This window comes from Mastigoproctus giganteus, chromosome 2 (genome assembly GCF_048544385.1).
Source record: "Mastigoproctus giganteus isolate SK-2022 chromosome 2, ASM4854438v1, whole genome shotgun sequence".
Taxonomy (NCBI): domain Eukaryota; kingdom Metazoa; phylum Arthropoda; class Arachnida; order Uropygi; family Thelyphonidae; genus Mastigoproctus; species Mastigoproctus giganteus.
In genome coordinates this window covers 56,202,225-56,228,164 of record NC_143576.1, presented here as the reverse complement: position 1 = coordinate 56,228,164, position 25,940 = coordinate 56,202,225, and the positions used below count along the sequence as shown (strand labels likewise).

At 36.0% G+C, this 25,940-nt stretch overlaps 1 protein-coding gene across 1 annotated transcript in view; it reads left to right on the top strand.

The window, feature by feature from the left end:
• Positions 1-6,520: 6,520 nt before the first annotated feature.
• The window catches only part of LOC150089312 (ubiquilin-1-like), a 201,958-nt gene continuing 182,538 nt past the window's right edge, over positions 6,521-25,940 (top strand). Inside the window, exon 1 of the mRNA XM_090388991.1 lies at positions 6,521-6,711. Coding sequence (XP_090245117.1) covers positions 6,613-6,711 — 99 coding nt within the window. The 5' untranslated portion in view covers positions 6,521-6,612. The remainder of the gene's footprint in view (positions 6,712-25,940) is intronic.

Below are 25,940 nucleotides of genomic sequence, written 5' to 3'. Positions count from 1 at the left end.
TTCTCTGCACAACTGTTTATTGTACTCATCAGCGTCAATAGGCCTATAACATACTCTTACTCTCATTTTCCCTTTCCCAGTGTTTATGTCACACCAAAGAGACTCAATGTTGCACGGTCCACCCGTGTCAACTGGATGCACTTCCTTAGATTTCATGTGTTTCTTAACTAACAGCGTAACCCCTCCTCCCTTCCTACCTGTCTATCCTTTATGTACACATTGTACTCCCCAATTTCAAATTCTGCACTGCTTCTATCTGTGTTACACCATGTCTCTGATATCCCAACAATATCTGCCTTTGATGTCTTGATCAGCACTTCAAATTCAACAATTTTATTTACTATACTTCTAGCATTAGTGTACATGCAAGTATACGTGCGCTTGTTCTTACTCTTAATTACCGTAACACATCCCATGTAGTTACTTGTTCCATGATGACACCCAGTAACTCTTGAAACCCCCAGCAACTTGCTCTCTAAGCTGCTGCTCATTACAATAGAAGCAGTGCGATAATAATAGTTAAATATGAATATTAATAGTTTGTTCTAATAGTTTATAAATTTTGCAAGAGTCAATGTATTTTGATATAATACCATGAGTTTTATAAGTAAACCAGATTTACCAATTTTACCTTGCCAAAAAGAAGCAGCAGAATGTTTTAGCCGTGACTTGCTTTTTGCATTTTATCATCTTTGAGAAATTGCATAACTTAAATTTATTGTACATCTGTTTGTTGATATGTTCCATTGCCATTCAAAAAAGATTTTACTTGTGTAATCGGACTATTTAAAACCTCAGTAACATCACTATTTTCTGCTCTTTTTGGAATAATTATGTTTTTGAGATGTTATGCTTTGAGTTTGTTTGCTATACATTTTTATTATATATTTTTATTCAAGTTTAGGGAAATTCCTTTATAAAAATCATTTTTGCTTCTGCCTGCGGCTACCATTAATCGTTTAGCCTGTTAATCCACACAAACTAGCAGTTTTCCGACACACCTAACACTGCCTCGATAGCATCTGCAAATATTCTTGCACCCTTTCTATTTAAGTGTATCGCATCCCTGTAGAAGCAGTCTCTCCTATTAGTAAGCACAGACCACGCTGAAAAAAATTCTACCCCGTGAGCTTTGCACACTCTCTCCAGGGCATATTTGATTGAAATATTTACTCCGAAAAGGGCCTCACTAATTCACCGGATTAGTGAAGCATAAATTACCCTCCTCTCCTTTGCTTACATCAGGTTCCCACTGATGTAAGATAAGATACATGTTATATCTTAAGTACGGAAGTTCCCAAATATCTGTATAAACACTGGTGAATACCACAGCAGTGATACTCATTGACAACTCTGTGAAACAGCAAGAAATGAGTAAGATGCTGTTTGTAAAGTGCGTGGCGTCATTTAGTCTTTTTTATGGCAACTTTGCAACCAGGAAGTAACAAACACCAGAAACTGGTCTCAGTATCTGTGCATGCCACGAGGAGGCATGCCATGTTTGTACACACATGAGACTAATACAGTGGTGTGCAAAACCTAAGGACCAGTCAGGTTTTCCCCTGTAGCTTCTCATAAGAGCGGCCTGGTCAGGGGAAAAGCTTACCAAAAAAACCACATGAGGTACAGAAATAATGAAGGACGACACAACAACGGAAACAAAAGGGTACAGAGGGACTTTATTCACAAAGGGAAGAGGTGGCCCTCAGTAGGAGATATGGCCACCCCTAATGTCTATGCAGGCTTTGCACTGCCTATCCATATTAGAACAATGTTGTTGATAAGTTCCTGCAGTAAAATCGTCCATTCCTCTGTCAGAGCCATCTTCAGCTGGTGAACACTTTCTGGTGGTCGTGGACGTGCCACTAGGCGTCCCCCCAAGAACGTTCCATATGTGTTCGATGAGACTTAGATCGGAAAAAGGGCAGGCCAATCCATACGACCAATTTCCTGACTTTCCAAAAGCATATCAACAACTGCAGGGCGGTGGAGTATGGCGTTATCATTCAAAACACGAACCCGGGACCAATGGCACCTCCTAACAGACGCACATGGGGAAGAATTACCTCAGTACAGTAGCTTGCACCGATTACAGTACCGCCTTCCTGTATCGGGAGTTGTGTACGTCCATCCAAGATTACCCCTCCCAAGACGTGAACACCTCGACCGCCATATCGATCCCTTTCAGTGATGTTTGCGGGGTGATACCGTGTGCCAACCTCTCACCAGATTCGCTGACGTCCAGAATCGCTGCTGAGACTGAATCTACTCTCATCAGAAAAGAGTACCTTACCCCATTGCGCTGCTTTCCAGTCCTCGTGTTCGATGCACCACTGTAAACAATATCTCCGATGGGCAGGTGTTAAAGAGACTGGCCGTCTGGCAAACAGTGCACCTTTGTGGCAACAGTAAACTGCGATATCCTGCATCCTGTGCTCCTGTTTTTCAATGGATCCCAGTGTCTGGGGTCAGTCGCTGTTGGCCTGTAGGAGTATATTAGAAGTATTGAGAAGAACGTTGCATATCATAATTGGCAAGTTTCTAATTATTCAGTTTCATTTTCTCCCTACACCAAAGCTCGAAACAATTTTAAAGCAGTTATTAATCAGTCGAAACTAGATTTTGAACAGGCTAAGAGTAGAAAACTTGCTTTTTTCCCTAATGGTAGCTGAGCATTCTGGTCTCTTGCCAAAGCTATTGGCCGCAATTTTTGCCCATCTCTGCACCCACCTCTGTCACAACCCGATGGTTCTGTTGTCACTTCAGCCAAGGATAAATCTGACCTGCTAGCATCCTATTTTTCTTCAAACTCCTGTATCAATGATCTTGGTAAAACACCTCCCACCATTCCCAACACGCTCCATTCATTGCCTCCTGTGGTCTTCCGTCAAAAGAATGTCAGAAGGAGTTTGACGAATCTTGATGCTAAGAAAGCTCCAGGTTCCGATGGTATTTCTCCACTTGTTCTCAAAAACTGTGCTCCTGAACTTACTTGTGTTTTTTGCTCCCTTTTTTCACTTTCTTATTCCAAAGGTGTTTTCCCTTCTGCTTGGAAATTTGTTCATATCCAGCCAGTTCCTAAAAAGGGTGACAAATCCCTCGCATCCAATTATTGTCCCATTGCAATTACTTCTACTCTTTCTAAAGTAATGGAGAAATCAATTAACTGCCAACTCTTATACTATCTAGGAACATTCCGTCTGATCAACGATCGCCAGTATGGATTCCGTCAATGTCAATCCACTGGTGATATTCTGGCTTATGTTACCCATTCATGGACTAATTCAACGGAAAAGTTCGGTTCGAAAAGTAAAACAACGGGAAAAGTCCAGAGCAACTACTTGTGATTTAAAACACAAGTAGTTGCTCTGGACATCTCAAAGGCTTTCGATCGAGTTTGGCATAAAGGTCTTCTAAATAAGCTTCCATCTTATGGTTTGTCAACTGTTTTTTTTGTAATTGGTTATCCAGTTTTCTCTCTAATCGCTCACTGAGGGCGATGGTAGATGGCTCTCTGTCTTCTAACTTCTCCACTAATGCCGGTGTCCCCAAAGTTTAGTTCTTTCCCCCACTCTTTTCCTCTTGTATATTAATGACCTCCTTCCATTGACTGGAAATCCTATCCATAGTGTTGCCGTTGATAGCACATTGCATTACATTTTCCATTTTGAGAAACGTTGCCCTGCTCAAGCAGCTTCAACTTCTCGAATATCCGCCATCAATTCCTTAAATGCCGATCTCCAGGTAATTCTACAGTGGGGTAGAGACAACTTAGTTGATTTCAATCCTTATAAAACTCAGCCTTGACTTATATCTCGCAAAAAGGATTCTTCTGCTCCTATCTTTGGTGACACTCCGATTTCTAGGAAAAATGATATATCTCTTTTGGGGATTACTCTGACTTCGAATCTTTCTTGGCACAAGCACATTACAAATATTGCTTCCTCCGCATCGAAAAAATTTGATTTGCTCTTTCGCTCTCGGCGTTACTTTACTTCCAAACAGCTGCTCATTCTGTACAAATCGCAAATCCGCCCTACCAGGGAATATTGTTCCCACATCTGGGGTGGTACCCCCAAAATCTCTCTCAGGCTTCTTGATTCCATTCAGAAGAGGGCAGTTAGGTTAATTAATGATTCATCTCTAACAAAGTCTCTCCACTCGCTGTCTCATAGACGTACTGTTTCTGCTGCATACCTCTTCTAGAGATATTTCCATGGGCGCTATTCTTCTGAATTGGCTTCTATAATTCCAGCTGTCTCTTTCAAAACAGTCCGAACGCGTGCCGCCACCAGCCAACATCCATTTACTGTCCAAGTTGAAACTCACAGAACCAACTTTTCATCTTCGTCGTTTATTCATTCAACTGCCGTTTTCTGGAACAACCTTCCTTCATACGTATTTCCTGAAAATTACCGTCTATAGAAGTTCAAGTCCAATGTCAAAAAATATCTTCTTTCGTCTTCCCATCCTCCAACACACGCACGGTACTAAGTACTATAGGTTCTAAACCTCTCGTGTTTGGGGTCTACAATAAATATATATAGAGCGGTCATCATTGGGCGTTGTTTTTTCGTGGACGACCACCATAGGTCCTTCGAACAGCTGTACCTGTCGTTCCGAGGGCCGACCACATAGGTGAGATGGTGCTATGGGCGATACCGAACTCTGCAGCCACACTCCTCGCACTTCGACCTTCCTCGAGCTTCCCAATTAATCCACCCCGAGTAAAGGCATCCAGACGTTGTCTACTGGCCATTTCGTTGTCTGTAGCACTGTATGAAACAATCGAACGTCTGTAACAATCGTGCTCACCATTCGGCACATAACTGCTGAATTGCTGTTTTTATCTGTTTATGTGAGGCCTCTAATCACGATTCACGTTTTTGCATGTGCAGCAGCTTTCTACTGAACGGCCATAGTTATGCAAATCGCCACAGGCTGTTTCGTTTGATTTTGTGAGTGTAACTTTTAGAAATAGTGTGATCCTTAATTTTTGCACAGTGGTGTATAAAAACACATAGGATGAATAAGATCTCAGCGTGGAAAATAAATAAATTGTAATCTGAAATATAATAAAATAAAAGAAATCTTTGGTTTCACTACGCCACTAGAGAAAAAAAAACTGTCATACTAATGCAATCAAGAAGTACCTCATCTACCTACGTCTATTATATCTACTAACTTATGTCGGTTTGCCCGAGCTGATGGGTATAAACATAGTGAGAAAGAAAAAACCCGAATTTTCGGTAATAAAAGCTTTGCTCTCCTGGACTGAGGCTGGCTGTATCAGCAACGGAGTGAAAAAAAGCCCTTAAAACTTCCTCCCATCATTGAGGAGATCCGAACTGGTGCCTTATCCAGCCGATATGGGGGGGACGATGATTATAAACACGGTGCTACTAGCGGAGACATCATTAATGGAGTGATCCAATCAGCCATAAATGACCATAAAACTGGCGAAATGGCTGTGCGTTTATCACAACAATGAGCTATAATTAATTCCAGCAATTTTTAACCTACGAAAATATTTCCTTCATGCTTCACCAACTTTATTTGCTGATTTGGCACAGTGTGATTTTTGGCTATTTCAAAAATTCAAGCTGGAATTTAAGCGATTCGAATCAATTCACGAAATCCATTCAAACATGGTCTGCCTAAATGCATTGAGACCAGGAGGCTTCCACGATGCAATGGAAACATATGTATATCATTCATTCAAATGGTATTTTTATTGATAAAATTTTTGATATCCATAAAATTCATTTTTGCAGATTTCCCCGAACTATTTGATCGAACCTTGTATTAATTGAATTCAGAATCGCCACATGAAGGTGGTTTTTGAATGTAGCGTGCACTTCGCCTTTCTTTCGCACATTTCTGGAATTTATTTTGATCGAATTCTTTCGATTTCCTCTGCCAACTTGTATATTACGTAATTTGTGAGTTATTATTATTATTATTATTATTATTATTATAGTGCAAGGAAGCCTGAGGCTTATGCTGCACCAGCTAAAAAAAATTTTTCCGAGTTACCCTGAGAGAGAGAGAGAGAGAGAGAGAGAGAGAGAGAGAGAGAAGTAGAAGGGAATCAACAAGAAAAAGAAGAATGATGATATCCAGCTCAGGACCCTGGTTGTGCCAAGCCTGGGGTTGCCTCATTACTTGGTGATTAAACAAGTATGAATTTGTTGGTTGCTAAGAGTTATGCTCTGGTTAGAGCAGGAATTCTCTGTTGTTAGCACAAAAGTGAAAGAATAATATTATTAATTAAATGGTTATTTCATTGTTATTCTTCTCTGTTCCAGTGTTTTTACCAGATTACCAGGTTTTAATTGCTGCCAACCTTTTCCTTCTTTTTACGTGGAAGAATGCCAATGTAGCCACTCTGATCCTTCAGGAAAATTTATTGAAATATTCCTTTCAGTGGCATGTGCTAAAATTGAATTAATTAGTATATATATATATATATATATATATTGATTTACTCCATTGTAAGAAATGTCATCATAGACGTCACTTGTGCTTCAGGGATTTCGTAAGTGTAACGTTTCACATTTTCCTCAATGTAATCTAACAGGAAGCGGAAAGATGTGAATCACGAGGGTGATCATGGCGGACGAAGAGTCTGGAAAGAAAATAAGTATAGTGATCAAAACGGCTAAAGATAAGAAAACTATTGACATTGATGAAAGTGCTACCGTAAAGGAGGTGAGGGTGCATATATTCCTTACTATGTGTAACATATACATCTTTCTAATTTAAGGCTGCTGACATGTAACATTCGTTACATTTTACGCCACAAAACCGTTCTGTTAGATTGCTTTTTATATCTACCCGAATTATCGTATGTTTATTATTCATTAAAAAAAATATAATAATGTACCTATATATTTATATTAATGAGTAATATATATTATTCATACAGTAGAAATAATATACCCGTATTATTTATAATATATACATACTATTAACAATAGCATTTACTCTAACCCTTTGGACTAAATGCTGTTGCATAGAAATCAGACATTACTTCAGCCGATTACATATGAATCGTGAGGAGGGTTAAATGATTAACAGCAACGTTTACTTAAATCATGTGATAAGTAAGATATCCAAACTAGAAGTCTGCCTGAGGAGGGTTAAATGATTAACAGCAACGTTTACTTAAATCATGTGATAAGTAAGATATCCAAACTAGAAGTCTGCCAAGATGTACCTATCCGTGTTAAAAATTAAAAGGTAAAAATAAATGGTAAAATCATGAAATCGTTTTATCATTTCCACATCAAAGTTGTTATTATTGTACCAATGATATAATGACGTTATCGTGTTTCCATTTTTGCCTTTTAATTTTTTTTTAATGTTTATAAGCATATCCAAGCAGATCTGTAAGTTTGGGTATCTTTCTTATTAGATATATAGTTAGTATTTAAGTAAATATTACTGTTAGCAAGGACACTGGAAGGGAGAAACAGACGGCCTAGATCCCCTAGCCCAGACCTACTTTGGAGGCCAAGATCTGAAGGAGGGAGAAAAAAGGAAATGGAGGGAAGGATCATGATATACCTGCATATTAGTGTTAATATAGGCAACATGAGGCAGGGAAGCAAAGCTTATAATGAAAGGTTTGTTTGTTTTTTTTTTGTAATTAGCCATAAAAAAAAAAGATTTAATTTGCCATTCCTTCTAATAATTAGTACAGCTTTCTTTAAATTTATTCAAACCATACCTTTCCACAACACTAGGTGGAAGTTTATTCTTTATCAGTTGCTCCCTGGCTGAATTCCAATTTCTGCACATCTGTTCTTCAACTGCCAGTTTTCAATATATGTTTGTTTCCCACAAGAGGAAACAAACATATACTGAAACATCTCAGAAAAAGTAAAAATGGCATCAGCATTGTTTGCCTAAATTATGCTTAACCAACCTTATAAAGAAGAAACTCGTTAACCCTTTCACTGCTGGCTTTTCCAATGACCATTTTGACCTAGGATATAAAACCACAAGATTGAGGCAATCAGGATTGCAGAGGGCAAAGATATTTTTGGGTTACTTCTCATTGTGACTGAATTAGTCAGCCTCCAGTGAAGGTTGCTTGACAGAAATATCTAGTTTTTCTTCTGTTAAATTAGAAGAAAAAGTTTTTTAAAAGTAGGGTGGGGAACCCACCTACCAAATGGATTAAAAATCTGATGCTGCATATGTGCATGAGGAAGCAGCAAATGTGTTAATGCCAAATTGGCTTTAAAACAAATGCCAATAGTTTATGGTAATTAGCAGTGTGAGCATTAATAAAAGCAAATTGATTAAGGAAGCCGAACACTTATGTATCACTACTAAATGAGAGTATTTTATTAAAAGAAACTAGGAGTTTGTTCTGGTGTGCTTTTGAGACCTATTAACCTTGTAAAAAAATGTTACTGCCCTATTTGTTTTATTCCAGAAAATCTGGTGTAGTCTGCTCTTTCTGGTAAGTTAAACCTTGGGGTTGTTTTTTTGAGGCTGATGTTAAATAAGTGATTTCTTCTCTGTATTATATCTTTATTAATACTAATATTGGTATTATATTTTGAAGAAGTGTGAGTAACTTGAATTCTCTAATTTAAATGCATATATAATAATAGTCAGTTTTTAACAATTCCAAAATATGTCATAAATTATAGTTCTCTCTCTCTCTCTCTCTCTCTCTCTCTCTCTCTCTCTCTCTCTCTCTCTCTCTCTCTCTCCATTTATTTGCCCAAATTGCATTAAAATTAACTTCCATTGTGTGTGTGTGTTGTTTATTTTCTTTGGTATATAGTTGTTTTCTGTCCTCTTTTATACATCAAACTATTTTGCAAACAACCCTACACTTTCAATCATAATATATATATTTTTTATATCTCTTATAAGGATAACCACCCTGTTTCACATTTTAATTTACTATAAAGAAAGGTATTTATTTATTTGTTATCCTCCATTGGCATTTTGGGATTACCTCTTATCTTTTTTTCACATAGGTCAGAACTGTAAGTTTCCTTATTGACTTTTCTCCTTTCTTATTTTGAGTTCTTTAACCTTAAGAAATGAAAAACACCATCCTGCTTATAAGAAATAAATCATATGTATTTTCTAAAACAATATTAGTACATCTTACAGAGCAAGATTTTCCATGCAGCATGAGGTAACCTGGTTATTTATGAAAATTAGTGCAAATATACTTATATGATGACCATTTTGTAACTCATTATTACTGAGTTAATATGTATGTAATTATAAAAAACATATAGTCAAATTGACTATTTTAGCAGACTTAACTTGTAAGCTATGGTAAATTTGTACCTTTATGAGAGAAGTTCCATTTGTTCCAGTTAGGTAATATCAGAGGGATCATTTTTAGACAATAACACATTTAAACCAACTTGATTAGACTGGGGTTCGAGCCCGTCACCACCAAATATGGAGGATGCAGAAAGGTCAGGGAATGACCACTTCATATTCTTGGAGCAACATGGTGTTAGTTGCTAATGCTCCTAAAAACCAAATAACAAACAAACAAACAATTTAAACCAACAGTATTCTACATCATGACATGTGGAATTTAATAGCCATTTCTCTCCATTTGTGACTACAGCAAGTAGGATCATACTCCTCCATGTATTTTTCCATACTGCATTTCGACACTTGTTTTTGTAAGTTGGAATGTGAAGGGGTCCTTCCTTCTCCTTTTCAGCTTATCTGTATGATTTTTTTGTGTTCGTTTTAATTTACTGTTGATTTTGAGAAATTAATTGTTTTCTCAGAGCCAAATAGTTACTGTGAAGTCCTCCTGTATATAGTAATACAATTCTTTAATAAATCCATTTGAAAATACAATAACAAATACAACTTCAATTCTAATTTAAAACATGATCAGTAGAAATTTGAAAAATATCAATTAGCAAATGTAGTCAAGTAAAAGAAGCATAGCATATCAGACATTGTGGTCAATTATGAACTTGAGAGTTAGATTAAACATCAAATCTCCTAGTCTGATAGACCCCTCCTGAACGAAATACATGTTGTCCATTAATCTAAGAGTAACTGAGAGTAAAGTGGAAGAGAAATTGTTGAAAATGAACATAAGAAAGGCACCTGGGATGGATGGAATCTATCCAGTTATATTAAAGGAGGTAGCAAAGGAAGTAAGCAAACCCTTAGCCATAATTATGAGAGCTTCCTTGGACTAAGGGGAGGTACCCATGGACTGGAGATGTGCAAATGTGGCCCCAATCCACAAAGGGAGACAGGTAATTACAGACATGTTAGTTTAACTTCTGTTCCAGGGAAATTAATGGAGGCTCTGGTTAAAGATGCATTGCAGGATCATCTAGACAAGACTTCAGTAATAGTTCAGATACAGCATGGGTTTGTTAAGGATAAGTCTTGTCTGACCATTTTGATATCATATATTTGGATCTTAGAAAGGTTTTTGATACTGTTGCACATGGAAGACTACTGCATAAATTGGAGCAGTGTGGCATTGGAGGCAAATTGCTGCTATGGATAAAGGAATGGTTGAGTGGGAGAAGACAGAGAGTGGAAATCAATGGATGCTGCCCTTTGTGGACTAATGTTATTAGTGGAGGCCCCAAGGGTTCAGTACTGGGTCCATTGTTATTTTCTGTATTTATTAATGATATTGATGATGGTATTTCGGGCTTAATGTCCAAGCTTGCAGACGATACGAAGGTTGGCAGGGTTGTTAATGACACCGACAGTATGCTGCTGCAACAGGATCTATAAAAGTTGAGCAGGTGGGCTGAGAGGTGGCAACTGAAGTTTAACATTGACAAATTTAAAGTACTGCATATGGGAAGCAGTAACCCCAGAGTAACATAGTACTACACTGAAAGTGGTAGAGAGTGAAAAGAACCTGGGGGTAATTGTGCAGGCAGATATGAAGTTTTCTGAGCAGTGCAGACTGTCTGAAAGAGTAGCTCATGGTGTCTTCTCAATGATGTACAGGAATTTTTCTAGCAGGGATAAAGGGGGTGTTATCCCTTTGTATAAGACAATGGTTAGGCCACTCCTTGAGTACTGTATACAGGTCTGGAGGCCTCATTTTAAGAAGAATGTAGAGCTGTTGGAACGAGTACAGAGAAGGGCAACAAGATTAATGAATGGAACAAAGGGTTGCTCTTATGAAGAAAGGCTTAAGTTCAAAAATTAGTGTCTGGAGACTAGGCACCTGCGAAGTGTTCTGATTGAGGTGTATAAAGCCTTGAATGGTTTGAGCATGCTGAATGCTAATGGGATTCTTCCTCTTGCCTGAGAGGGCATAAATGTGCGGAAGTTTGCCTTTACCGAGTGGATGGATGAAATTAGATTTTTTATTTATTTATTTTTTTTTTTTTTTTTTTTTTGGCTGATGCTATATAAGCTTGCTTTCTTGCATCATGTGCCTTTGCTAATGCCAATGCTAATCATTGATTCAAGATTAGTGGCTGAATACTGAAATTTTTTAAATTGCATCCTTGGAATTTACATGAACAGGTCAGACAACAAGTCATATATTATTGTGTTTGTTAGAATTTCTTCAGCTGTCTCTGGTATAGTTTATGTTAGAGCCTTAAATAAGGTGGTACAAGCAGGTTTATGTGCCACTGGGTAAATGCTCCAGTGGGCACATAAAATTTAGGATTTAAACATAACACACACACACACACACACACTAGATCTGGGAAGTTTTGGGACAAGAATTGAGACAGAAATCTTAAAATACAAGATAAAGTCAGAAAATCAAATTGAAATTGTTTAGATGTGAAATTATTTTTGTTACTTAACTAGGGCTATACTTATACTTCTCGGGGCCCGAGGCACTAAGCTCTTGCGGGGTTCCTTTTTAGGATACCAGTCCATGCAAATGTATCAAAAATTTTGTTACAAAAATGTTATAAAAACATGTACATGTTGTTTGTTAGCAGTAAATAATAGCAATGCAATAGCTAAATTATGAATTCACACAATTTATGTGCATAAATAATTTTTCTTGCCTTGGAAAAAATATCTATTAAATCATTATTAGATATTTTTTCATTATCTATTAAACCAATAAATAACGATGACAAAATACTCATTTATCTTGAATTAAACTATTCCTCAAATAATTTTTTATTCATTTGAGAACAGAAAATGGCCATTCCCCCTCTTGCATTTATTATAGGCATTGTGAGGAATACTTTCAGAATTGTTTCAACATTCAGAAATGTTGATCTGAATCCATCATTAATAATATTATATATTAAGGTTGTAAGAGCAATACAACTAAGTGTCCTACTAAAGTTATTATTAAAAACTATGAGGAAACCTCATACCTTTTATATAGGACCGGAAGTCTCTTAACCTTCACAGTCAAAGGATTATGTGATTATATAATTATAGGAATAAATGTCCCATATTTAATTAAAAACTACATTAAAATTATATCAACAGATACGTATTAAAAGATTGTTATATATTCAATTCTCATTCCCAATGCGATATGTTATGTTGGGAATGAGAATTGAATACATGACAGTCTTTTAATATTTGATATAATTTTAATGTAGTTTTTAATTAAACATCGGACATTTATTACTATAATCATATAATCCTTCGACTGTGAGGGTTGAGAGAATTCCGGTCATACTTAAAGGTATGAAGTTTCCTCTTATAGTTTTTAATAATATTTTATATTATAGTCGATATTTGACGTTTTGTTTTTTGTATAGCTGCTGCCGTTATGATTAATGCCTTTTTTAAATATTAATATATCATTGTTTTAATTACTGCTTCATTTAATTCGTTGTTTATTGAAAATTTCAGATTTTTAATTCAAATGAGAGTAGTAATAGCTTAAAAGTAATATAACTGATAATGATTCAGTATAAAAAATTAACACTTGAATCAATTCATATTTTAAGAGTGAGAAAACAAAAAGCTTTCAATAAAGGAAACATTTGCCATGGTCATAATAGATAACGAAAAGTTGCATAGATTTGATATTTAAATTTTCTATTACAACAGAATCAAAATTTATTAAACTACAACGCTACTTTCAGAGAGATAGATACATAGCTATATTTACTTCAGTGTGTGCACTCCTAAGTATCACACTTTAACTTTGTATATTAACAATTAACTTATATAAATTCTCAAATCCATGGGTGGTCCAATTAAAACAGTTTCCTCGGATCAAATAAAATTTCCATATAACGAACGGATTTCAAGAGAGGGTGGGTATGCATTGTTTGCACCTCTGGCCTTTATGTAATAGAGCTGCTGCTCTAGAAAGCACGAATTAAGAGCTAAAAGGATTAACTGTCCGCAATTTACTGTTCGTAATACATTTACAGGGTGCCTCCATAGCCAGGTGGCCAGGAGCAGCAATGCTTAGCACACACTTCTTGATTAGACCGGGGTTCCATCCCATGATCACCAAATACAGAGGATGCAGAAAGGTCAGAGAATGACCACCGCATATCCCCAGAGCAATATGACCTTAGTTGCTAATGCTTCTAAAAACCAAAACAACAACAAACAATACATTTACAACCACCCCTCCCACATACTATACCGAGAAGTCACGCTTGTCATTGCTTTCTTGTGTTCATAGCCAGTGGAAAAGCCTGTGTTCTACTGTTACATCTAATTAGAGAATTAGGAGAGAGTGATTTTCCTTTATTTTGGAAATTAATCTGTTCTTTCGGAGAAATGAGTAATTCACCTATCTATGTTTACAACGTAAACATGGTAGGTACAAGCGGGCCCTAGTTTAGATCAGGGCGTTAAAAAAAATCGCTCTATCATAAGGCCTGAAGCTAGCACCCCATGCACCTATTTATAAGTATGGCCCTGTACTTAACAAATCATAAGTATGCAATTCAATTTTCAAAGCAGGGCCTGTGTGATCTACTAATAAATATTATTTGAAGATTGATCATATGTGGTTATCATTGGTGTAAAAGTACTTGCTGTGGATATTGGAGTTTGTTTATATTATGCAAATTCAGTCAGTTTTCTGGTTGATCTGTGGAAACATTTCCTATAATTTCAATATTTGGGATTTTCTTTAATAAAAACTTCTTGCATTTTGTCCACCCACATAATATGTTACTCGTTAGTAAAGCTCTTTTGCTCTATTTCTTGAATCATTTCCTCTTTCGTACTGATGCACCTCTCTATGGATATTATCTTCTCTTTCTCCTGTGCCCTTTCATCACCATCACTGTCATCTGTTTTTTTTTTTTTTATTAACACTCCTTTCCATATTTACAATTTCACTATCAGTGAGTGAAACTACATCTGTAGCATCTCGTATAATCTCTTTCTGTAGTGTATGACCTAACTTCTTGCATGTGACAAGCCCTTCACTAGTGCTCTCTATCTGGCCATGAACATCAGGTTCATCATATTCATTATCCAGATGTAAACGAAATGGCCATAAGTTATGCTACCCATTTATCAATATTTTTTAGTTAACATGTCACAGCTCTACTCAAAATTGCGTCCTTAACATTAAAGAGCTTCTGAAAGTGTTGAGCATTTTCCACAAAAATTTTCCATCTTGCACCTGCACTTAAATGCATGAAGAATATTAAAGGTTGAATTATGGGTGTATAGTTAGGGTAGTGGTGTCCAGCCTATGGCCCGTACGGAAAGTGAAATAAAAAAGCATCGATCGCCACGGCGTGTACCTGCAGTAAGCATCCAGCTCGACTGTATCCAACAGGTACATGTGGTTCACTGCAGTCATATGTACACTAAATACAGTTATGTATTTTGATATAGCTTGTTCATTGAATTGAATTAATTATTAATTTGTATCGAATTAAAAAAAATCATTCTTAAAAATATTCCAAAAGGGGAAAATCGATTTGGAGTGTCATGTTTTTGATCCAAGGTGGACCGAAGACTATTTCTTCATTGATTACCACGAAAAAGGAATGTGTTTGGTGTGTCAGGAGACGTGTGAGTTTTTAAAGAATATAATTTAAAACAACGCTGATTCCAATTGTAAATCTTATGATCAACATAAAGGAGTGCTGCGAAAAGAAAAGTGTTCAAAGTTACAAAACGAATTAAGAAAACAACAAAACATACTGAAAACGTATCAGTCAAGAAATTTGTCTGCTGTACGTGCCAGTTATCAAGTTGCACATTTGATCGCTTTTGAAAGTAAACCGTTCAATGATGGTGAATTTGTTAAAAGTTGTGGAAGAAATCGTCCGGAGTAATGAACAATGATACAAGACATTAGTTTGTCTCAACAAACAATTATGTGAAGAGTAGAAGATATTGGAAACAATTTGTTCGAACAACTTTTGGAAAACATAAAACAAATGAAATATTTTAGTGTGGCACTGGATGACTATACTGATGTAAATGACACAGCCCAACTCCTCATCTTCATATGTGGAATTAGTTATAATTTTGTACCAGTTGAAGGTTTAGCTGATTCAAGTGAAAATTTTTTCGAAAATTTTTGCCAATCTATCGAAAAGTTAGGATTAAATATTAAAAACTTGGTAGGAGTCACAACTGGCAGTGCAAAAAAATATGATTGGTAAAAACATTGAGCTTATGGGTAGAATAACCAGGAAAATGATAGATATCGGAGCCTGAAACTCTGATTGGAATTCACTGCATTGTGCATCAAGAAGCTCTTTATGGGAAAGTATTGGATCTCCAATACGTTATGAATGTGGTTATTTCAACTGTAAATTTTACAAGATCACCTGGCCTTAATGTGGCTGTTGAAACATTGCCAAATATTTCAACACAGAAAAAAGGGAAACCAATAAAACAATTATCAAATATGAAGTGGCTTGAAGTCTTCAAGCCATTTCATGAAATAGCTTAACATATATTAATATAGATAAGAAATAGCTTAACATATATATATATCTCGAACTGATAGCGTAAGGTATAAAGTAAAACTAGATAGCTTAATACGAAGCACTGTATTAGGAATCTGTTAGCTTATTATAGTATGATCAATTAATCAAAAATAATATTAATCTTATTAAAATTCATTGTTAATTAAATTATATTTAAATGGAAATCATGACCCAGACTAGAGCTGTGAAACAACATCACACACTAGAGAGAGTGCTGTGACTCGGGGGGAGAAACGAAGGGATCAATTCTCCAACGCATTAGTCTCAAAAAATTTGCAAAGTGTAAAATGTTTGCTGATCTTTCTAAACCAAGACATGATCTAGCCAAGGAGGATGCCTTTGTATGTGTGTGCTAGGTGTCTAGAGTCAAGAAATTAGGTGCCAACTCAGCGTTCTGATAGGCATCTATGAGAGCTTGAGGTGTAGAAAAAATGCCCTCAAAGAAATTAATATGAGGGCCCCATCAAGCTCTCAGCTGCCCAGCTCAACAGCAGAGCTCACTCCTGTGCATCAGGCAAAACAGAGGCAATCTCCAAGGCAGAATGCGCTGGTCCCAAAAGAACTAGTTGTTGTTGGTGACTATTGTCAGGGAGATGGGGAATATACTATGCAAGAAGGATAGATGGAACAGGACCAGGGAATGTCTGCCAGGGACAACGTTGATAACATTGTGGAGCAGATATCATCTTTTAAGGGCACCAAAGGTGGTGTTGGAACTAATAACATTAAGAGTAAGAGATCTGCAGATTTACTCAACAAGTACAGGTCAGTGTTTAAAATAAGTTGTAAGTTAGGGTTGAATGTGAAAGTGTCTGTAACTCTGCCCAGACACAATAGGAGTGAGTATATAATGAGAGCCTTGTCGATCAATTCAGCCCTGGAAAGATTGTGCAGGGCTCAAGGGGCAGAATTTTTTTCACACTGGTCTGTGCTTGTTGACAGGAGAGACTGCTTCTACAGGGATGAGATACACTTAAATAGAAAGAGTGCAAGAATATTTGCTGATGCTATCGAGGCAGTGTTAGGTATGTCAGAAAACTGCTAGCTTGGGGGAGATACACAGACTAAAAGGTTAACAGTGGCTGCAGGCAGAGGCAAAAGTGATTCTTACACTGCTTCGATTAGAATGAGCAGCAGCCTGGAAAGTAAGGTGATGGAGATTTCCAGGACTGTCAGGAGTCACAATGGAACAATTAAATACATGAGCTGTGTTAGGGGTAACCAAGACTAGAAACAGATGCATATATACTTGCATTTTCACCAATGCTAGGAGTATAGTTAATAAATTTGATGAGTTTGAAGTGCTAGTCAAGGCATCAAAGGCAGATATTGTTGGGATATTAGAGACGTGGTGTGGCACAGATATAAGCAGTGTAGAATTGGAATTTGGGGAGTACAATGTGTACAGGAAGGAAGGAAGGAGGAATTATGCTTTTAGTTAAGAAACACAAAATCTAAGGAAGTGCATCCAACTGATGCTGGTGGACAATGCAATGTTCAGTCTGTTTGGTGTGACATAATCACTGGGAAAGGAAAAATGAGAGTAGATATGTGTTATAGGCCTAATGAATCTGATGAGTATAATGAACATTTGTGCAGAGAAAGTGTAGGCCAGTAAATCAGAATTTGTTATAATGGGGAATTTTAACTTTCCAGATATTGACTGGAACTTTTGGACTGGTCACTCGCATACTAGCAAGACTTGTAGATTTATTGGATGACTGGTTCCTACAGTAACATGTTCGAGAGGTAACCATAGAGAGTAATACTCTTGATCTGATTATCAGCAGTGATTATTCATGCGTTAAGAATTTGCAGATAAAGGAACCACTGGGTGACAATTTTTATAGCTTATTTTTATAGCCCTTATAGCTTTTTGTACGATAATATTCCAATTTTCCCTTAGTTTACATATGTTTGATAGCTATTGTTTACTCATTGCCACATTTACTTGAGCAGAAAAAGGTGGCATGGAAAGGTTACAGAGCAATAAAAAGTACTGAAGCCTATAACAGCTACAAGGTGATGTGTAATAGAGCCACAGAAAAGGTTCGACAGGCAAAGGCAGTTTATGAGAAATCACTAGCAAACAGAGCAAAGAGGGGGGGATAAAGAATTCTTCACATATATAAATGCCAAAAAGAGCAGGACAAACCAGATCGGACCTTTACGTAAGGGAAAGGGGATAGTAATAAATACACCAGCTGCCGTTGCAGATGAACTCAACAGTTATTTTGCATCGATATTTACTAATGAAAAACCTTCTGTGGCAATGGGAAATTGTGGGAGCGAAGTTAAAAAATATGTAATTAATGATATTGAAATTTCGCAAGATTATTTAATGAAAAAACTTTCGCGCCTACAGACCAGTAAGGCTCCTGGAGTTGATGGAATATACCCTATAATCTTAAGAGAGGCGGCAAGCGAGTGCATTGAACCATTGAGGCTAATTATGCGAGCATCACTAGACTCTGGGGAGATTCCCTTGGATTGGAAAAGTGCAAATGTATCTCCCATACATAAGGGTGGCTCTAAAAGTGAAGTTGGAAATTATCGACCTGTCAGTCTGACTTCAGTAGTAGGGAAAATCATGGAGGCAATGATCAAGGGTGGAATTTCAATTCGATCCAAATGATCAAGGATCATTTGGATCGAATTGAAATTCTGAAGGATACTCAGCATGGTTTTGTAAAGGGAAAATCATGTTTAACAAATCTGATTCGCTATTTCGAAACGGTCACTCACGAGCTGGATTTAGGGAATAATTTCAACATTGTTTATTTAGATTTCAGCAAAGCTTTTGACTCAGTCCCACATGAGCGGTTGCTTTATAAGCTGGAACAGGTTGGAATCACTGGAAAAATCCTTAGATGGATAGAAGGATGGCTTCGGGGCAGGAGGCAGAGGGTTGTGATAAATGGCTATTCCTCAGATTGGGTTGATGTAAGAAGTGGGGTTCCCCAAGGATCAGTATTAGGACCACTGTTGTTTTTTATTTTTATAAACAACATTGAAGAAGGGATAGAGGGCGTGATGTCTAAATTTGCAGATGATGTTAAAATTGGTAGAGTAGTTAATGATCACTGTCAAGCTGAGCTTCTTCAGAGAGACCTAGATAGACTTCAGGAATGGTCAGAAAAATGGCAGCTGTGCTTTAATCCAACAAAGTGTAAGGTATTACACCTGGGAAACAGTAATCCCAAAAAAACTTATTCACTTGGTGGAGTTCAACTAAACCCAGTACTTGGGTTTAGTTGAACTTGGGACTTGGGTGTTACGATACAGTCAGACATGAAATTTTCTGAGCATTGTAAACAGGTTGCAAGGAAGGCCCATGGTGTCCTATTGATGATCTATTGAACTTTTGCAAGTAGAGATAGGGACATGATAATCCCATTATATAAGGCTTATGTTAGACCACAATTGGAATACTGTGTTCAAGTATGGAGACCGCACCTAAAGAAAGACATCGAGCTTCTTGAAAGGGTTCAAAGAAGGGTAACTCGCCTCGTGGGATCGGCTAAAGTGCGTCCTTATGAAGAAAGACTTCGAATATGTGGGTTGCAGAGTTTGGAAACTAGACACCTTAGAGATTTGATTGAGGTGTTTGAGGCATCAGTAAAATGAATGGGGACAAAATTTTCAAGATTATAAATGATGGTAGAACTAGGGGACATAAATTCAAGTTAAGGGGGGAAATGTTTAGACTGGACTGCAGGAAGTTTTATTTTAGCCAGCGAGTTATAAATTACTGGAATGAGTTGCCGTCATGGGTGGTAGAGGCCGACAGTTTGGGGAAATTCAAAGGTCATCTGGATAGTACTTTCGGGTAAGGGAAGCGCATAGGATGATGGGTTTAATTTCCTTTTTTTTTTTTTTAATTATTATTATTTATTTATTTTTATTTTTTATTTTTTTTTTTATCATTGTTTTGTTCGGATTTTTTTTTTTTTTTGGCTGGTGCAGCATAAGCCATAGGCTTTCTTGCACCATGCGGCTGTTACTAATACTAATACTCATGTTTGGTTGAGATACTAACCGTGAATTAATAATAGCATTTGTCTCGTGCATGATTCGGTATTTATCCAGATAATTCTCTAATTTGGTTTGTAGCTCGATGATGCAATCCTTTATAGAGTAATGAATATCATTTATTGCGAAATTAAACCCGTATTCTAGATCGGATAATTCGGCCGAGGAGAATGTTTGTGATGAAATGTTAATGATAGAAGATTTTTGAGAAGCGTGGGTTTTCCATGTAAGCACAAGTCCACTTTTCTAATACTCATGTTTGGTTGAGATACTAACCGTGAATTAATAATAGCATTTGTCTCGTGCATGATTCGGTATTTATCCAGATAATTCTCTAATTTGGTTTGTAGCTCGATGATGCAATCCTTTATAGAGTAATGAATATCATTTATTGCGAAATTAAACCCGTATTCTAGATCGGATAATTCGGCCGAGGAGAATGTTTGTGATGAAATGTTAATGATAGAAGATTTTTGAGAAGCGTGGGTTTTCCATGTAAGCACAAGTCCACTTTTTTAAATGTCTTTGTGTCATGTTGTTAAGCGCTGCTTTTATGCGTATATTATTGAATTTGACAAAGTTGGACCATGTTTTTGTTGTCATATCTCTTTTTAATCCAAATCTGAGGTGGGTGGTGTATTTGGTGTAGAGATTGGTATTTATCCCTTTACCTTTTGTGTAATTCCTCCCAAATAATTGCAATGGACGTTTGATGTATGATATGCTGGTACTTCTTACATCTATTCCTAGTACAAACTCAAGCTAATTTCAGAATAATGTTGTGTGAAAGACATTTTTGTGAAAATGAAATATGAAGTTTACTTGTGAAATATTTAATGAGTATTCTGGAATAGTGGGATTTCCTATTAAATGTTTCCATATCCATCAGGGATATGGATACATTTATAGGAAAGAAACACATAGAGGGAAGTATTTACACTTTCAATCATATCACCTACTCAGCACAAAAAAGTCCATTCTTTATAACCAGATTTATAACATTATTAAATATACCTCTTTACAAGATGATTTAGCCACAGAATTGCAGTATCTCACAAAAAAAGTTTATAGCTAGGAAATACCCTTCACAATTGATTCGACACACAATGTCCAATGTGGAAAATAAGATCAGTAACCCACAAAATCACAATACCAACAAAAACAACAAACAAAACACACGGATCACCCTCCCCTATCACAGTCAACTTTCCAAACAACTTCGTCAAGTGTTCGCCATCACAGATACGACATTAACATTTTCATCATATAACAAACTGGGGACTATATTTAACACATACAAAGAAACACATGAATATTTGATAAGTGACATCAACAGCATCGTTTACTTGATTAAATGTCAATCTGATTGTAATGCATGCTATATTGGGAGTACCACCACTATATATGGCACAACTAAAACTTCTAACACACTTGCATATTATCACCACAATAGCTTTAAGACTAATCAATCCAGCACGGAACTTTCACAGCATGTACATTCCCATAATCACAACCCTCTCATTAACATAATCACAACTAATGATTTTACCAGTATCCAAGGATTTCACTCTTAATCAAGATTTTCCCTACCACTGAATTTAGGCTAATCAGTCTGTAGTTACTTAATGTCACTTAATTCATAATACAGGCAACTCTAGGTTTATGAACGTTCGATTTACGAACATTCGCTATAGTGAACGTCACAATCATTCAAAATTTCTTAAAGTTGCCAATAGATAGTTCCTTATAAAATGAAATGCCAAACGTATAGTGAACATAATTGTAAGATTTAAATGAATAAACTTTTAAAAAATGTATTTATTACAATAATTATCAGGTAATTATTGAACTGGGCAATAAAATGGACCTCAACCTTGATGTGACTGCTGTGAGAGAGCTTTTGGACTCACATTTTGAGAAATTAACAACCGATGAGATAATTGCAATAAAGACATGTCTAAATTCTGAAGTAACAGAAGAACCTGATATTCCACAGCCTCCCAGAACATTTACAAGGTAGAAAATGGCTGCAGCTTTTAAATCAATTTCTGAAGGGTTGGCAATCATTGAAGAAGACAACACAAATATGGAAAGAATTGTAAAAGTGAAAAGAGGCGTTTATGACTGTCTAGTATGCTACAGTGAGATTTTTGAAAGAAAAAAAAAAAAGAATCTAACTGTGCAATCTTCTATAAAAACATATTTTAAAAAAGTGGAAAACCGAGCTGTTTCTTCATTATCAGATACACTTCGACCTCATCTGCACCTAGTGTCACTTATATGGAAAATATTGAAGAAATTGATGAATAAAAGTTGAATACATATGTATGTACAGTACATATATTATGTTAGTACTCTTTATTTCTGTTTTGTAACTCTCTAGAAATTCTCTGTTTCTATTTTGTAACTATGTTTTTAATTAAAATTAACAAGTACAATATTTTTTATTTTACATTACGTAAAATAAAAAATTTGATAAACCATACCGCATACATACATTATAATAAAATGTATTGTATAGACCATTCGATGTTTAGTTCATGGTTTTAATGCTTTAAAATGGCTGCTAATTTATACAATACCTATCGTAAAGGCTCAGGAATGCAAGATACACATACCGAACAAAAATGTAAAACGAACGTCGTGGAACTGAACTCGTTTGTAAACCGAGAGTTGTCTATATGCTGAAATAAAAAGAAAAAATATTGTATAACCAGTTATAGAATATTGAGGGTTTACAGGTGGATTTGATTTTATTATTATTTTATTTTATTCACTCAATTTTATTTGATTTTATTCAGAAATTAAAGAGGGGTACCTGTCATCTGCTATACTAGCAATGGAAGATTAAGAATTAATCAGTTCTTCAGATTGATACTGATTATCATCAGTTTCAATCTGATTATGATTTTAGGAGAATACTAAAATTGATACTAATGTAATTCATACAGAAAACTATATATATATATATTTTTTGTTTATAAATTACACCAATCACACCTGCAGGAGAATTAATAATAGATTCATTGCTACTGATTATAGTATTTAATCATTTGTACAGAAATTAATATACAATTAAATGCTGCATTCATCTGTGCATTTGTCTCTTTCTCTTTTAGTAACTTCAGGGGTCCCGAGTATCCGAGTCCCCACAGTTACAAGGATTAATTTTTGAAACTGATAAAAGCAGTGAAAATTACGGGAGGGTTATTTGAAAAGTATAAAAATGCACAGTATAAAAATGATTGCAGAAGTCTGGAAATAAATTTCAAGTAGATTCAATGAATAGCTCATTGAAAAATTTATACCCAGATGCTGTTTGTGAATACGAAGAATGCAAGGTGACCGGGTTACAAAATTTAGTAAATCTTGCAAGAGAAGCGAGATCCATAAAGTTGATGATGGGGATATTGCACAGTTGCTTGAATCAAGTGCAAAATTACTTAGAAATAAGTAGCTAGCAGAATTAGACCAAATACCCACAGAAGATTAAGCCGAAAATGATGTGATGAAAACACCAAAGGATAAAGATTTGAGAATTAAAGGAAGCCCTTGAGAAAATTGACCAAGCACTTGAATATTTTTGTGAGAATGACCCTCTTTATGATCACACAGCAAAAGTTAAGTGCGATGTTAGACATAACTAAATACTACGACACAGTTATATCTGAAAAAATATGGCAAAAAAAAAAAAACTCTGGATTCACTCTTTAGTCGTAAAACTGGAAAATTAGTGTAACTTCAGTAAACTTTACTTAACCTTACATTGTTCAACATATCTATATACTGTATATAAAATGCTTGGGTATGCTACCCAAATTTTCCAACTGCTAATTGTTTCCACACCTCTTCACACAGTTTACCTCGCATGACTGCCATAGTGGGCATTCTTTATTAATTTTTGTACTAACGTTTTTTGACTGAAGAAAGGCAACCTATGCCTGAAAGCTGTCGATGTATGTTTATTTTATCTGTCTTCAATTTTAATAAACCGTTCTAAGTTTTAAGAAGTGTAAAAATAGCTAAACAGTGTGTAAGAACTTTGGGAAAATGTAGAAAATATGCTAATGAAACATTAGAAGAGGTCTAAGAGGCCAAAGCAAGACTACTACTACGAAGACGGACAATTGAAGAAAGAGAAGCAAGGTTCATTCAATGGTCATCCGTTAATAATGATCTGTATTCCGATTTTACATATTTCATTTTCGAAAATGTCTTTTCACATTGGTAAGTACTCCCAAATACAGATATAAATCCCCGTGCGTATGATTTTAATTGACCGTATTTATCTTCCGAAAGATATTTATAGAATTGGGTTATATCCATTTCTTTAAACCTAATCTTTAGCATATCATCATAAGGTTTAAACCTAACCTTTAGCATATCATCATTTTGCAGATCAATCATTTCCAATTGAAGGTCTGATGGAAGCTCCTCAATTGTACAGCCAAATGGATTTTGAAATATGGAAATATCTTTTGCACTTGCATCAAGATCCGAAAAACGCTGTTATAGCTGTAGTTTCAGTTCAGAAAATATACAAATTTTTTTGGGAATGGGGATTTCGCTAATATTTGAAATTTTTTACAATCGTGGAAAATGGTCAAACTTGGTTAATGTGATTTGTGTTTCAAACAATGCGAATTTTTGACGATATGACTTTACGATAGAATACGTTTCACATATGAGCACTGTTTTCCTCTGTAATTTTAAATTAAATTTGTTAAGATATCCCACGATGTCTGTAGCAAATGCTAATTTCCATAGCCATTCATTGTTAGATAATAGTGGTTGTGGGCAGTTTTTCTCATTTAGAAAAATTTCTATTGCTTTTCTGAGTTCAGAAAATCTCAATAAAACTTTTCCATCGCTGAGCGATCGAACTGCTATATGGTAGGGAAAATCAGGATATTCGGCTTCAATCTCTAATAAAAAATCAAGAAACTGACGATGGTTAAGTCCACGAGAGCGAATAAAGTTAACTGCTGACGCAACTGTTCAATAACACATGACAGATTGAGGTGTTTCCCACAAAAAGACTGCTGTTGAATAATACAGTGAATTACCAGAGGTTTTAAACATTTAGCTTCTTCACAAGTCTTAAAAATTTGTCCAACTAATCCTTTCCCCATTCCACACATATTTTTACCACCATCAGTTGTGACACATTTTAACTGATTCCATTGCAAATTGTACTGTGTTAGCGTTTTCTCGACTTCCTTGAATATATCTTCACCTGTAGTTGTTCCGTGCAGACTATTCATAGAAGCTAATTCTTCAGTAACCTCAAACTCAGTATTGACTCCTCGAATAAACAGCAACAATTGGGCAGTATCAGTAATGTCTGTAGACTCATCAAGAGCCAACGAAAACCACTTAATCTTTTGCCTTGTCTTTTAATTGATTCTTGATGTGGCTCCCGATGTCCTCAACTCTTCTAACAGTTGTTCTCGCCGAAAGACTGACGGATCGAAACAAATCCATTTTCTCTGGACACATTTCTTCGGCTGCCACAAGCAAACATGATTTAATTAATTCACCATCGGTAAATGGTTTCCCTTTCTTGGCTAATAAATGAGCTATTCGTAAGCTTACTTTAGTTACTGCTTCATTATCATTTTTTATTTTAACGAATAAATTGCGTTGTGATGATGCATTACATTTTAAACTTTCTAATTTTAGCTTCCGTTGATTTTCTGTGAGTTTTGAATATTGTGCCGCGTGCTTAGTTTGGTAATGATGACGTACCGGTATATTGTAGTCTTTTTTGCACAGCTATTGTGTCATTATGTAATAAACATGATACTTTGTCATTTATTTGTATGACAAAATAATTCACTCTCCATTCAGCTTTAAAAGCACGACATTCGAAGTCCACTTTTATCTTCATATTTGGTCTTGAGGGTGACATGGAAACGGTGGGTAATAAATAAAAGGGAAAACAAAGATCGCAGGCACTGTGACAGACAATACCACGTGTGCCAATAAAGCAAAACTGAGAGAAAT